General features: G+C 35.1%; 2 protein-coding genes and 1 pseudogene across 5 annotated transcripts; 1 reads left to right on the top strand and 2 right to left on the bottom strand.

The window, feature by feature from the left end:
• The first annotated feature begins 805 nt into the window (after positions 1 to 805).
• LOC107415596 (serine/threonine-protein kinase PBL34) lies at positions 806 to 5,440 on the top strand. Of its 4 annotated transcripts, none has more exons than XM_016023948.4 (7): positions 806 to 1,139; positions 1,221 to 1,766; positions 3,399 to 3,736; positions 3,850 to 3,985; positions 4,347 to 4,483; positions 4,561 to 4,684; positions 4,766 to 5,440. In XM_016023948.4, the coding sequence occupies exons 2-7, from the start codon at positions 1,580 to 1,582 to the stop codon at positions 5,293 to 5,295; spliced, it is 1,452 nt and encodes a 483-aa protein (XP_015879434.2). In that variant the 5' UTR covers positions 806 to 1,139; positions 1,221 to 1,579; the 3' UTR covers positions 5,296 to 5,440. The 4 variants fall into 4 exon arrangements, with proteins under 4 accessions (XP_015879434.2, XP_048328631.2, XP_060672090.1 ...); XM_048472674.2 differs by having other exon boundaries at positions 1,447 to 1,766; XM_060816107.1 differs by having other exon boundaries at positions 806 to 1,130; positions 1,447 to 1,766.
• A 303-nt stretch (positions 5,441 to 5,743) lies between these two features.
• Positions 5,744 to 9,122, bottom strand: LOC107415527 (MDIS1-interacting receptor like kinase 2-like; annotated as a pseudogene).
• A 1,014-nt stretch (positions 9,123 to 10,136) lies between these two features.
• LOC107415526 (MDIS1-interacting receptor like kinase 2-like) lies at positions 10,137 to 12,480 on the bottom strand. The gene is made up of 2 exons (XM_016023865.4): positions 11,130 to 12,480; positions 10,137 to 10,563 (listed from the first exon to the last, which is right to left on the bottom strand). Exons 1-2 carry the CDS (start codon positions 11,854 to 11,856, stop codon positions 10,166 to 10,168), a joined length of 1,125 nt encoding a protein of 374 aa, XP_015879351.3. The 5' UTR covers positions 11,857 to 12,480; the 3' UTR covers positions 10,137 to 10,165.
• Positions 12,481 to 14,171: the final 1,691 nt, after the last annotated feature.

Raw genomic sequence — 14,171 nt, forward strand, 5'->3', positions numbered from 1 at the left:
AAAGGCTCAAATACAAAATGTTCAATGTCTCATAGAACAATCCGTGGATAATACATATGTTGAATGTTTTTTCTTTTTTGGGTTAAAGTACACATGGAAAGTTAACTGTAACGTTAGGGTGTGTGAACACCATCTAATCATCATATATATATTAATCTAGCCAAAAATACTTTCCTTGTCTTTAGTACAGAATACAACAACCCAATTGGTCACCCTTCCAAAATATACATACAATATACAAACCATATTGTAGTTATAGAGTTTGGATTTTTATTTGGCTAAAATTTAATTAGCTCATATTGTTAGAAAAAGTAGAAAAAACATATAAAATAATCTTTTGTAAAAAATACAAGGAATTTCTGTTGCGATTTGACCGCAGATGTGTTAAAGAGGTTGTTTTGCAGATAAAATAAAAAACAAAAAAGTTCGTTCTTCCTTTTAATTAAAAGGAAAAAAAGATGAAGCACCTCTTTAGGCTTTAACAATTTATCCCCATGGCCAACCAAACAAAAAAAAAACAAAAAAAATTCCAATTTGCCAGATGTTTTTCTAAGTTATTTGGGCTCATCTCATTGATGAGTTTGTTGTGAGGCCCATTTAGATCACCATCAGACGAGGAGAGGCAATGGCCTATGGTGCTTTGATCGTGGTTGGTCAATATTTGGGCCTGAATAATATGGGCTTGAGGGACAAAATCCATGCAGTGGGACAAGAGAAAAAGTTAAAACAACCCGACAAAAAAGGGAAAAAGGTCCTACCGAAGACCAAGAAAAAAAGAAAAAGAAAAAAGAAAAGCGAAATAAAAAAAATAAGGGAAAGAAAATGTAACTTTTGTAACTGTTGACTGGGGAAGCAGTGGACAAGTAGGCAAAGGGGATATGGAATCGAAGCAGAAGCAGGGTGTTGAATGTTGCAGCCTCACTGCCTGTTGTTTTACACTTTCCCTTTCCCTCAAACATTCTCTTCCCTTGTCTCTCGCTTCCTTTTCATGCTAAACGCACGTTTGTCTCTCTCTTTCTCTCTCTCTCTCTCTCTCTCTCTCTCTCTCTCTATAACCCACATTGCTTGGTTTCGTTTCTGGTAGTTTAACCTTGACGATGTTGTGCAATGTGTCCCTGTGAGTGAGAAATGTGCGTTTGGTAAGCTACAATGTTACTCACATTTCCTAGTGCCTTTTTTTTTGGTGGTGAATGGAGATTCCTTATTCCTCTCTGTGATAGCTACATATTACTCTAGGTGTTATTTCTTTTGTCCTGCATGTCTGTTTTATCATCTGGGTTTTGTACATTTGAACAATTCAAGCCTTTTGAAATACTTTTTTCTTCACATTCATTTTAATTTTTGCAATTTGTGACTTGAAAATTAAGGATTCTCAGTTGTGAAAAAATATGGAATTTTGATTATTTGTACCATTATTCTTTTGGGGTTTGGTTTTTCACTGGACAGGTTTGGTTCCTAGTAACATTGGGTGAAGTTCAGTAATTCGTGTGAAAGCGAATTGGAATATTGGTTTTGGGTGGAATGAGTTATTTTTGAGATAGGGAGGGAGGTGGTTTATTTTAGTGGGTTTTGAGAAGAGATGGTATTAGGTCCTGATGCTATTCAAGTTGGAGCGTGGAATGTGGGGAAATCAAAAGCAAAGAAGAAGAAGAAAGATGAAGAAAATGAGGGAACAGGATGCTGGATTCGGTTTAGGTTCATGGCGAGCTGCATGTCTTCAAAGTCTAAAGTTGATGGCTCTTTAAGTGGCAATAGCACACCATATGGTAAAATTTAATTTATTGATCAAAATTACATTTAATTTGCGTTATTTCTTAATACAATTGACTGGTTTCTGTTTTATTATAATATAGCACACTATAAGGTAAAATTACTCATCATCGGTAATGCCATTGTCTGTTTATGCTATGTTGTATATGTTTATTGCCGTTTATCCTTTTGTTTGACTGACATGCCATGGCATGCTCATGTTCTTAGTTGCCGTTGATTGGTTTATATTGTTGTGCATGTTTGGTGCTCCATGGACGCTGAATTTTATGACATGTAGCAGATTTTGTGGTATATGACTTATCAGTTATAACATGTGCTTAAACCTTAAGCCTGAAATGTATAATGTTGTGATTGTATCCTTTTCTGCATGGTGGCTGGAATTTGAATTTTATCCTGTTTTCAGTTGTTATGTCCTACAATATGGTTGGTTGAGAAGTATGAAGTTGTTATAGGACATGATTACTTCCACAACGACATGAACTATGATGAAACTGTACAATCAACTGCAAATAAAATTTGGGCAAGCTTGAATATACTTTTTAACTGTAATTTCGGTTAGCTTTGTCTTGGAGTTTGGTTGCTGTCTACTTCCCAGAATGAGTATGTTTGGTTACGTGGCCTTTGGCATTTCTGACATGTTTGTGAGAGCCGTTGAGACTTGTTGTAGTAGTTAAGTCTGAAATTACCTACGTTAGTTGTTGTGAAGTGCACACCTGGCTCTCATCGCTGAGCGGTCAGGCAAAAAGAAGGTGGCAGAATAAGAGTTATTTTTCGTTACCCACTTTAGCTCCATAAAGCTTGGAAGAAGAAAGATCAAAGTGGTACCTTTCCCTTTTTAAAAAATTCACTTCTGGATTTCCAAAAACAGAAAACTTCCCTATGGATCTTGAAACAATAATTATATAATTGGTTATCTTTCCTTAAATGTTGATTTGTCTTGTACAATTCAATGTCCAAGAAAGGTTCTATATTGAGACGTGTCATTATCCACATTTTGGAAGATAATTAAAGATGGTGTGCTATGCAAGTGTAACCGCTTGCATTTTAGCACGTGGTTGATGCAACTGAAGTTAAGAGTGCCCCCAGACAGATGTCACATTTCCTGGGGGTCTCTGCATTAAAGGCCTACAATGGAATTTGTCAATATATTTCAACGCAGTGAAGAAAGGCTTGCATGAAATTGTGAAGTAAATAACAGCTGTGTTTTGATTCTTTAATATTTTTGATGAAATGCTTGTATGATATTACAAAAGAATGAATGCTTTTAGAATTTAACCTTTTATCGCTGATATCTGATTTTTTTGTTAGGCCACTTGATATTGTTTGGGATACTTTTCAGCATTTGAAACAATGTTGCCTTCTTTTGGAAGCGAAACCAGAATGAGTTTTGGAGCTTCTTTTGTGCTTGCCTTTCTTCTGTTGTTACATAAAATTGTTGTCGTTTCCTGGCAAAGACATTAAGTATTAGTATTGTATTGAGTACTGATATGTTTATAAAGAAGTTTCCTGGTGTATCTCATAGTGGAAAATATTTAAATCTTTAAACTTGGCCTGCCAATTTAGGAACTCTAATTTATTTTTTAGACCTAAGCTAAGCTAGTCATACATGGTATTGATGTTTAAATCAGCGGAAAGTAAATCTACAAATGAGACCGGGAAAGACCAACCAGTTGCTCCAATTGTTTCGTCATCAACCACTAGCATTCTCGAAAGTACTCCATCCACTCCTACCATATGTGATGAACTGAAAATTGCTTCTCAGCTTCGAAAATTTACCTTTAATGAACTAAAGTCTGCAACAAGGAGTTTTAGACCTGAGAGTCTTCTGGGTGAGGGTGGGTTTGGTTGTGTATTCAAAGGGTGGATCAATGAAAATGGAACTGCTCCAGTAAAAGCTGGCGCAGGGCTTGCAGTTGCAGTAAAGACTCTAAACCATGATGGACTTCAGGGTCACAGAGAATGGCTGGTATGTTGCCACCTTTTATTATTATTGTTTTCTCCTTTACTATAGGTCAGGATATTTTGTCTATTTGTCATTTAACTCCTATAATTAAAGAACTTGTTTTTCCATTATGGCAGGCCGAAGTTAATTATCTTGGTGAGCTTCTCCATCCTAATCTCGTCAAGTTAACTGGTTATTGCATTGAGGATGATCAAAGATTACTTGTATATGAGTTTATGCCTCGAGGCAGCTTGGAGAATCACCTTTTCAGAAGTATGTATTTTAGCTAATATTCCCCTAGAAATTTGTCAGTCTTGCATCTGTTGATTCCTTATTCCATATAATATGCTATGGTTGTGGATGAATTACTTTGAAGTCTAGATATTCTTACAATAGTTATAAAATAACAAGAATCATGTTTAAATTGGGTCATGATTCATGAAAAAGGAAATATGCCTGACTAGGTTGATTCTTCTCTAGTTATTAATATTATATTATTTTGGTTTTTTATTTATTTAACTTATGTGGTGAATTTACTATTGCATGCTATCTGGCAGCCTAACTAGGTTATCTGGCTATTAATGTGCTATCAAACAATTTCTTTTATACTTAATATTTTTATGACATCTGGCAGGGTCCCTTCCACTTCCTTGGTCAATCAGAATGAAAATAGCACTTGGTGCTGCGAAGGGTCTTGCCTTTCTTCACGAGGAAGCTGAAAAGCCAGTTATATATCGAGATTTTAAGACATCTAATATCTTGTTGGATGCGGTGTGTTACTCAATTCTGGTGCAGTACCTTAGTTATTACTTTTTAACATATTTTTAATAGATACTTTACTATTCCAGGAGTACAATGCAAAGCTTTCTGATTTTGGACTGGCTAAAGATGGTCCCGAGGGAGATAAAACACATGTATCTACCCGGGTGATGGGTACTTATGGTTATGCAGCCCCTGAGTATGTTATGACAGGTGAGTTTGATCAACCAACATGCAGCTCCCAAGGAAGCATTGCAAGTCCACCTAACTGAAATGTGATTTATTTTTTATCAGGACATCTCACTGCAAAGAGTGATGTATATAGCTTTGGGGTTGTTCTACTTGAAATGTTGACTGGCCGAAGGTCCATGGACAAAAGCCGGCCAAATGGCGAACATAACTTGGTGGAGTGGGCACGACCACATCTTGCGGAGAGGCGAAGGTTCTATCGACTATTAGATTCTCGACTTGAAGGTCGCTTCTCAATTACAGGTGCTCAGAAAGCACTTCAATTGGCTTCCCACTGCCTTAGTCGTGACCCAAAAGCTAGACCTTTGATGAGTGAAGTTGTGGAAGTGCTGAAGCCTCTGCCCGACCTAAGAGACATGGCCTGTTCCTCATCTTACTTTCAAGCTTTGCAAGCAGAGCGTGTTGTGGCCAAGCCAAACACCAGAAATGGCTATCGAGTGCAAACAGGGCTTTCAAGGAATGGACAACCTTCTAGAAGCCTCTCCATGACAAATGGTCCGCATGCATCTCCATATCTCCTTAACCATCCTTACCGCTCACCCAAACCTTGTGGACGATCATGGCACCAAGTATAGTGTTATCCCCCTGACCACCCCCATTTTTTCTTCTTAATATAGAAAAATCTTAGGGAATCAGAGATCTCCGAGGTGGGTTTGGGAAGCTTTGCCATCTTGCTGCACTTGTGGTCTAGGAATTTCTATTGACCATTCTCTCTCCCCCCCCCCCCCCCCCCCCAAAAAAAAAAAAAAAACAAAAGAAGAAAACTAACCAGTAACCTTTCCAGTCTTTGGTATTATAGATGTCTTTCCAACGGAATTATAGCATACAAATGTCGAGGCTGCTTGTACATGTGAAGATCTTACATTTTCACAAGTATGTAGCAGAGGCTTACATTGCTCAAGAATTATAGAATTTTAATTATGAATGGTTAACATCGATCCCATTTCAATCTGATCAAACCAATGTATAACATAATCATATAGAAAGGCCTTTGTTTTTTTTTTTTGACCATTTAATTATTACATCGAACACATCTGCTAATAATTAAACTTGCGGGTTCATGAGCTGCCCTACTGAAATACCATGGAAACACTCAGTTTCAGCTAAAGGTGTCCTGCAAGCAAGAAGTTTAGAAATTCTTTCCATTGTTGGTCGGCACTTTGGATTAGCATGTAGGCATGCAAAAGCAACTGTAGAAACAACAATAACATCCTGCATTACCAACTGACTCGTCGGGGGTGGAAGGCGTTGGTCTAATACTTCAATCAGCAGTAAACTCTTGGTAGTTGATGATGATAAAGATGACAACATTTCTTTTGGATGCCTTCCCATAAATGTTTCGAGTGCTACGACTCCAAAGCTGTAGACATCGCATTTTTCATTTATGGCCATAGTATAGGCAAGCTCTAGACAACAATAACAAAAGTATATTAGATGGAAAAATCTTGTTTTATTTTGTTTCTCCTTTATTATACTGGTCTCATTAAATTTTCAATATGTGAAATATTTAAATGGATAATTATTAAAAAAAAAAAAAAAGAAGAGAAAAAGTATGAGAAAGAGGATAATAAAAAAAAAAGAATGATAATTAAACTAAACTTTGTTTGAGCATATATATGATGACTACAAGAAAAGAAAGCAATCATTAATAATGATTTACTTACGAGTAAAATTGTTTATTTTGGATGATGAAATAGTACTTGGTTAGGTTAATAATTTTGCATTAATAAAAAAAAAAAAAATAATGATAATTTGATGATGATGCCTATTTTATTTATCTTTTGTTTTCCACTTATCCTAAAAGTGACAATCATTGAATATGAAAAAGAAAAGAAAAGAGGACTATCATTTAAAATTGTAAACTTACCCGGAGCAATATAACCATAAGTACCAGCAAGTACTGTTTGGCTTGATGAATTGGGATCGAGGAGTCTTGCCGTGCCAAAATCAGAAATAACAGCTTCAGGTGCTGAGTTGAGTAGAATGTTGCTACTTGTTACATCACGATGAACAATTGGTGGAGTACAGTCATGGTGCATGTAACACAGAGCATGCACTATGCCTTTGATAATATTCACCCTTCTACTCCAATCCAATTCCACAGCCTCCACATCATTATTCAGAACACAAAACAAGCTGCCCCTTTCCATGTATTCATATATCAAAAACATGCAACTTTTAGCTAAACAATAACCATAAAGTCTCACAATGTTCCGATGACGTATTTGGTCAACGTTTTCACCTCATTTAAAAAACTCTTTCTCAAATTTGCCACTTCGGCCTCCGAACCATGCAATTTCTTCAATGCAACTACTTTTCCATTAGGTAGTTGTGCTTTGTAGACACTTCCATAACCTCCAGTGCCAATGCAATAACTGATGTCGAAATCCTTTGTTGCTTGTATAATATCTTCATATGCAATTTTCCTATCGTAGTTCCAAATTGAAAATATATCTCCATTCTTAGTTATTGTTGTTATCTTTGCAGTTGGTTGTCCCTTTTTATTTCTAAGCTGACTACGTTTATGGATCAGCCCAATAAGCAGAATGAAGGATAAGGAAAGGACAATCGAGATTAGAACAACAATGAATTTGCTACTGTTTTAGACACTCTCTTGTAAGCAAGGTGGGAAACCGGTGACATTACCACCACATAAATCCTTGTTGCCTGCAATGGCATTAACTGGAAAATATTGATCAAACATGTAAGGAATTGGACCTTCCAAAGAATTATATGACAAATCTAATGTTTGAATCACCGACATTACGGCATCTGTGATGTTGCCACTGAGTCGGTTGTGAGAAAGGTTCAAGGTGATTAAACGTGGTACTTTGCCCAGTAGAAAAGGCATTTGTCCACTGAGGGAGTTGTGACTCAAGTCCAAAGTAGTCAGCACATAAAGTTTATCTATCTCAGTGGGAATCCTTCCATTCAAATTGTTATGGGACAAATCAAGATGTTGCACACTATATAAGCCACCCAAAGGCAGAATAATTGGCCCCGTGAAGTTGTTAAAGCTAAGATCCAGAACTCTCAAATATGCCAAATTCAAAATTCCTACAGGAGCGGATCCACTTAAGGCGTTATTTTGATATTGCAAAGATCTCAGATATCTTAAATTTCCAACTTTTGGAGGAATGGACCCATTAATTTTATTTGACTTAAGGTCCAAATTGGTCAAATGGATCCAATTACCCAATGTCCAAGGGAGTGGTCCGGTGAGCATATTGTCTCCCAAGCTTAGATCATCTAGATTCACCAGCCCACCAAGCTCTGGAGGGATGGATCCATTAAGTTTGTTTGACCCAATATCCAACTGGGTCAAATGACTTAATTGAACAAGGTTAGCCGGGACTGGTCCGGTAAGCAAATTACCACTCATGTTTACAATGTAAAGGCCTTTTAGCATGCCTATATCTGGAGGAAGTGGTGCACTCAGCTGGTTCATACTTAGGTCTAAATAATAAAGGCTCCTTAAATTTCCTATTTCAGGAGGAATTGAACCGTTAATCTGGCTTCCAGCAAGTAACAAGGTAGGTAATTCGGTTAGTTGACCAAGAGTTGAGGGTAGTGGTCCATTAAGGTTGTTATAAGACAGAGATAAGAAAACCAGATTCTTTAGCTTTCCTATGTCTATTGGGATGGAACCATTGAATTTATTCGATTCAGCATCAAGCTTCACCAACTGGGTAAGGCCTGTGAGTGAGAGAAGTATATCACCTTCAATTTGATTATTAGAAACATAAAGATGAGTGAGGTTGGTCATCAAATGACCAAAGGCAAAAGGGATTGGGCCACGTAACTTGTTGTACCTTAAGTTTAAAGCAACAAGATTGTTCAAATTGCCTACTTGAGGAGGAATGGAACCTTTGATACGATTATGAGATATGTCAAGCGCCATCAGTTGGGTGAGATTTCCAAGTGAAAAAGGTAACTCACCTGTGAGACCATTATATGAGAGATCAAGGTTGGTGAGCTTTGGCAGAGAACCTATCCCTGGTGGGATGCTCCCATGGACTGCAGCTTGATCAAGATCCAGGCTGACTAGATTTGGAAACGAAGAGTAGCTAAATCTGTCGAACTTCTTTAGTAGTTGGGAATTGTGAAGCAGAGAAATATGTGTTATGCTTCCAAAGCGTTTGCAAGTGATACCAGGGAAGTTGCATGGAGTTGTAGTGGAAGCGTTGAGAGAGTCATGAGTCCACCATCCAGATTGGAGCAGAGCCTTTACTTCTTCTTGATGGAGTGCATCATCAGCAGCAGGTGATTCAGTTTCAGATATTGGTTCTGCAGCCAAGACAATAATGGCGTTTTCCATGTTTGCCTCTAGTTGGGTGATAACAACTATGGTAACCAATGCTATTGCAACATTAAAAATGGAAATAGTATTGGAGATTGACATGCTCTGACTCTGAGTTTATGGCTGATATTCCACTTCAAAAGCGTGGAACTAAGAATTTGTTTATTTGCCTTCTAATGCCTTCTTTTGCTGGGGGATACATGCATGATAAAGCATGAACAACCTAGACATATTAAAAACAAAGTCTTAAAATGATAAGTTTGTTTTTTTGGTGGGGTGGTCATATATACATATATATATATATATATATATATAATATTAAGCATCGGGGAAATTGGATCAGTCTGTTTGGAAAACTGTACATGCCAACAGTCTTAAAAAATCTGAAATATATAAAAATATATATACTATTGATTGCCGGCTTGGGAATAAGGCCACCACCAAGTTGGTGGCGTAACGACACCAACTAAAATTTATAAATATTCAATATAAAAGCTTATACACATATTTTGCTGGCCTTAATTGATGAAAAAGTATTTCATATCATAAGTATATATGCTGAGGGAGCATCACTTCCAATTATTACAAAACAAGTTTGTTTTGAAGCCAAACTGTAAATTATTTTTTTTATGGTTTTTGTCAGTTGTGTCAATGCAGTGTATATTTTCGTTAAATTTAAAATTATAAAATAAAAAGTAATTTACCGCTTGGTTTTAAAGCTGATTCGTCCAATAATAATTGGAAGTAACACTACTTCAGCATATATACCAATGACATAAATTGTAAGATGCTTTTTCGTGATCAATTGTTATCACATGAAGGAAGTTGACCATCAATAGTTTTTTTTTTTTTTTTTTTTTTTTTTTTTGGTAGACCTAAATGCAAATGAGGAGCTAAAAATTGTTCTACATTTTACTTGTTAATTAAATTATAAATCTTTCTTTAATTGAATGAAAATATTTGTGATTTTGAAAATTTAATTATTGCGCCACGGAAAGATGAAGAGCTATGGCAATTGGCAAGCATCAAAACCGAAGGACAAACACAAAAGTCAGATACACACACACACACACACACACACACACACATATATATATATATATATATAGGCATGGGGGTAGATTCTCTATAGAATCGCAATACAATCATTGAACTGAAATTGAACATTCAATTTGGCCATCTAGATCGAGTTGTGCGCTCATGAGTTGCCCAACTGTTATATTATAAAAACTTTCAGTTACTCGTATCCTGCGAGGAGGAAATTCTTTAGAAACACTTTGCATTGTCGGTCTTTGCTTTGGGTTTGCATGTAAGCAAGCGAAGGCAATTGCAGAAACAAGAACCACATCGTGCACGCTCGACCCACTTCTCGGGGGTGGTAGTCGTTGATCTAATAATTCAATAAGCAATAGACTTTGGGTAGCTGACGATGCTAAAGTTGATAAAACATCTTTTGGATGCTTTCCCATCAACGTTTCAAGTGCCACCACTCCAAAACTATAGACATCGCATTTCTCAGTTATAGCCATTGTATACGCAAATTCTACAATATTTGAAGAATACAACAGCAAAAATATTAGACGGAAACTCAATTTTTTTTTTCCCAACAAAATCTTTCAATTGATAATGAAATGGAGAAAACAAGAAAGGATAAACAAATGAGGCAAAATATATATAATTTGTTTGGCCGGTAGCAGGACAAAAACTAATGTTTTAGAAGCAAAAATTTATTACATATGGGCCGGGTGGTAAAACCCAAAACCAAAGTCAATTACAAAATTGCAATAATAAATCAATGTCATCATTCATTTTAATTAAAAAAAAAAAAAAAAAAGCCTCCTAACAGAATTATTATAACCATTAGACAAGAGATCCTACCGCACTCATATCACAACTCTGAAGGTATATGATGGTTGAGTGAATTCTTTTTGTTAAACTACTATCCTTGGTTAATCATAATCAATCTCATCATATAGATTTATGTATTAACTTTCCTTTATTTGCTTGCCTTAATTAACGTGACATGATCACAAACTAGCTAGCTTGACATTAGAAATGGTATTTTCTAGCTAGTTTCTACAAAAGGCATAGTAAGGAGTACAAACTTACCAGGAGCAATATAACCGTAAGTACCAGCAACCACGGTTTGAGTGGATGAATCAGGCTGGAGGAGTCTAGCTGTTCCAAAATCAGACACAACGGCCTCTAGTTCTGAGTTTAGTAAAACGTTGGTGGTTGTTACATCACGATGAACAATTGGTGGAGTGCAATGGTGATGCATGTAACACAAGGCATGAACGATGCCTTTAATTATGTTCACTCTTCTCTTCCAATCCAATTCTGCAGCCTCCACATCATTATTCAGGATGCAAAACAGACTTCCTCTTCTCATGTACTCATAAATCAAGAACATGCATTTTTTATGCAAACAGTAACCATGGAGTCTCACAATGTTTCGATGTCGTACTTGAGTCAACATTTTTACTTCATTGGTGAAACTCTTTCTCAGAACCGGCTCTTCAGCCTCCGAACGATGAAGTTTCTTCAATGCAACTATTTTGCCATTAGGTAGCCGTGCTCTGTAGACACTTCCATATCCACCGGTTCCAATACAATACCTGATGTCAAAGTCATTTGTTGCTCGTATAATGTCTTCGTATGCAATTTTCCCATCGTAATTCCATATGGAAAATATATCTCCATTTTTTGTTGACGTCTCAGATTTGGATTGCGCCATTTTAACTTTAAACCATAGTTGTCTGAGAAAAATTATTATAAGCAGAATACATAATCCAAGAAAAAGTGAGATGGGAATAAAAACTGTGATGGTTATCATTATCCACTTATGTTGTTGATCGTGATGACCACTTGGTGGTGGTGGTGTTGGTGGCGCTGGCGGTATGAAATGATGGTCGTTCCATTCCGGCGGTGGTCATTGAGCAGGATTTTCAATAGAGAAGAGGAGTTCAAGAGGCTAAAAAATGCGAATGAAAGGTGTAACACTGTATAAGATGATTATCAGAAAAGACTATGTGGATGGGCTTCCAAAGAATACTACCTATCTCTGGTGGGACTAAACTTGGATTGGAAAGACAAGTTTATTTGGTTAATTCTTTTGGTGCCTCAGCTCTATCAGTATTAATTTTTTTTTTTTTTTTGTTTTTTTGTTTTTTTTGAGCCCTAGTATTATTGATATTGGTGGTGGTGGTTTTAGACTTCTATTATGCGGGCACTGAGGGCTAAAACTGTCCTTTTATCCTAGCTGTTGCCCTTACATTATTTAATGTAGAAAGCGATCGTCTACAGTTTTCCTACCTGCTTACTTTTCGCGGTTTTACATTATTTAACATAGAAGGTGATCGTCCACAAAAAATACAGGAAGCAATCAAGAATTTTTTTTTTTTTTTTTTTTTTGTTTTTCCAGCATAGAAAGCAATCAAGTTTATCTCATCTTTATATATATATATATATATATATATATATATAATACAACTGACGACTTAAAAAAATAAAACAAAACAAAACAGAAACTAACGATTTTGAAATTTCTCGTGAAACTTTATATAGGCGTTTCTTAAACCAGTCGTTCGCTTAATTTCTTTAACAGTGTTTTGAGAATCAATATTGTGAATCTTCTACCTGCATTTTTATGCCTTTTTATTTAATATGCAAAAACGTAGTATAAATATAATACAAATCAAGGATAAAATAATATTATATTGATATCCTAAAAGTAAAATGTTCTAAAGTTTATATTATCTTATTAATAAATTTGATGTTACATATGTATACCGAAATTATCCGCTGTGGTCTTTTAATTGGTTTGCGACTTTGCGTAAGTGTTGGTGCTTGACCCATTCATCTCATCTAATTTTCCATGTAGACTTTTCTTTGGTATGCTTTTTCACGCAGACTTACTCTTACTATTATTATTACTTTTGTTTACTTGTTTTGTGAATCACGCAGTTTTGACTAAGAGGACAAGTAGCAATTCACATACTTAATCGGCATCGCTTTACTCTTGTTTTAAAAAAAAAAAAAAAAAAAAAAAGAAGAAGAAAAGCCTAGAGGCCAAATACACACGGAATGGTCAGACTTCATTCAAACGGTGAAGTCAGCTTGTTTTATTCAGTGAAGGGATAATTATATTTTAATTATAGTACTTTTTACACCTTTTTCTAGAAAATTACATGATTAGGTGCATTTACAAATGTGATAAGTTGTTTTTAGCTTTTATTTATTTATTTTTTAATCTAATCGTATGTACTTATGTCAAGTACCATTTAACCGCGGTTGCAGCTTGTTAAGTATTTAAGTTAATTATCAAATTTAGAAAGAAGGGAAAACAAAAAAAAAAACATTATCACCAATTTTTTTATTTTATTTTATTTTTTAATTTTATAATAATTTAAAATATTTAACAAACTCGAATTATTATTATCTAATATTTGATATAAGTAAATTACACATAATTTAATTAAAAAAAATACTAAAATTAACTATGTTACCAAATAACACTTAAAAATTTATTTAAAAGTTATTGTGATTTTTTTCAGTCATGATATACACCTTACTTCGAATTCAAACATCGATATCATGTATATATATATATATATATACACACATTTCTTTTGGTATGTTTTTCCACGCAGACTTACTATTTTTTATTTTTCCTTCTTCTTCATTTGGTGAATCACGCAGACTTGATTAAGAAGACAAGTAGGAATTCACATACTTAATATGCATCGCTTTACTCTTATAAAATAAATAAATAATCCTAGAGGCCAAATGTACACGGAATGGTCAGACTTCACTCAAACGGTGAAGTCAACTAGTTTTATTTAGAGAAGGGATAACTAAATTTTAATTATATTACTTTTTATATCTTGTACAAGAAAATTTCATGATTGGGTGCCATTCGATAATGTGGTAATTGGTTTCTAGATTTTTTTTAAATTTTTTTTTCTTTCTAATTATATTTATTTTGCTTATATCAAGTTTTAGTTTTACTTAGTGGTGATTATAGCTTGTTGAGCATCTGAGTTAAATATAAAGTTAAAAAAGAAGAAGAAAAACATAAACATCAAATTATTTTATTTTCTTTATTTCAAGTTTATAATAGTTTAAAATATCTAACAAACTATAAGTATC

This window comes from Ziziphus jujuba, chromosome 4, assembly GCF_031755915.1.
Source record: "Ziziphus jujuba cultivar Dongzao chromosome 4, ASM3175591v1".
In the NCBI taxonomy this organism is placed as follows: Eukaryota; Viridiplantae; Streptophyta; class Magnoliopsida; order Rosales; family Rhamnaceae; genus Ziziphus; species Ziziphus jujuba.

Coding starts and splice junctions, on each gene's coding strand:
- LOC107415596 (XM_016023948.4), top strand. CDS start 1,580: ATGGTATTAGGTCCTGATGCTATTCAAGTTGGAGCGTGGAATGTGGGG. Junction 3,737..3,849: donor AGGGTCACAGAGAATGGCTG/GTATGTTGCCAC, acceptor CCATTATGGCAG/GCCGAAGTTAATTATCTTGG. Junction 4,484..4,560: donor CTAATATCTTGTTGGATGCG/GTGTGTTACTCA, acceptor TTACTATTCCAG/GAGTACAATGCAAAGCTTTC.
- LOC107415526 (XM_016023865.4), bottom strand. CDS start 11,856: ATGATAACCATCACAGTTTTTATTCCCATCTCACTTTTTCTTGGATTA. Junction 10,564..11,129: donor TTACGGTTATATTGCTCCTG/GTAAGTTTGTAC, acceptor CAAATATTGTAG/AATTTGCGTATACAATGGCT.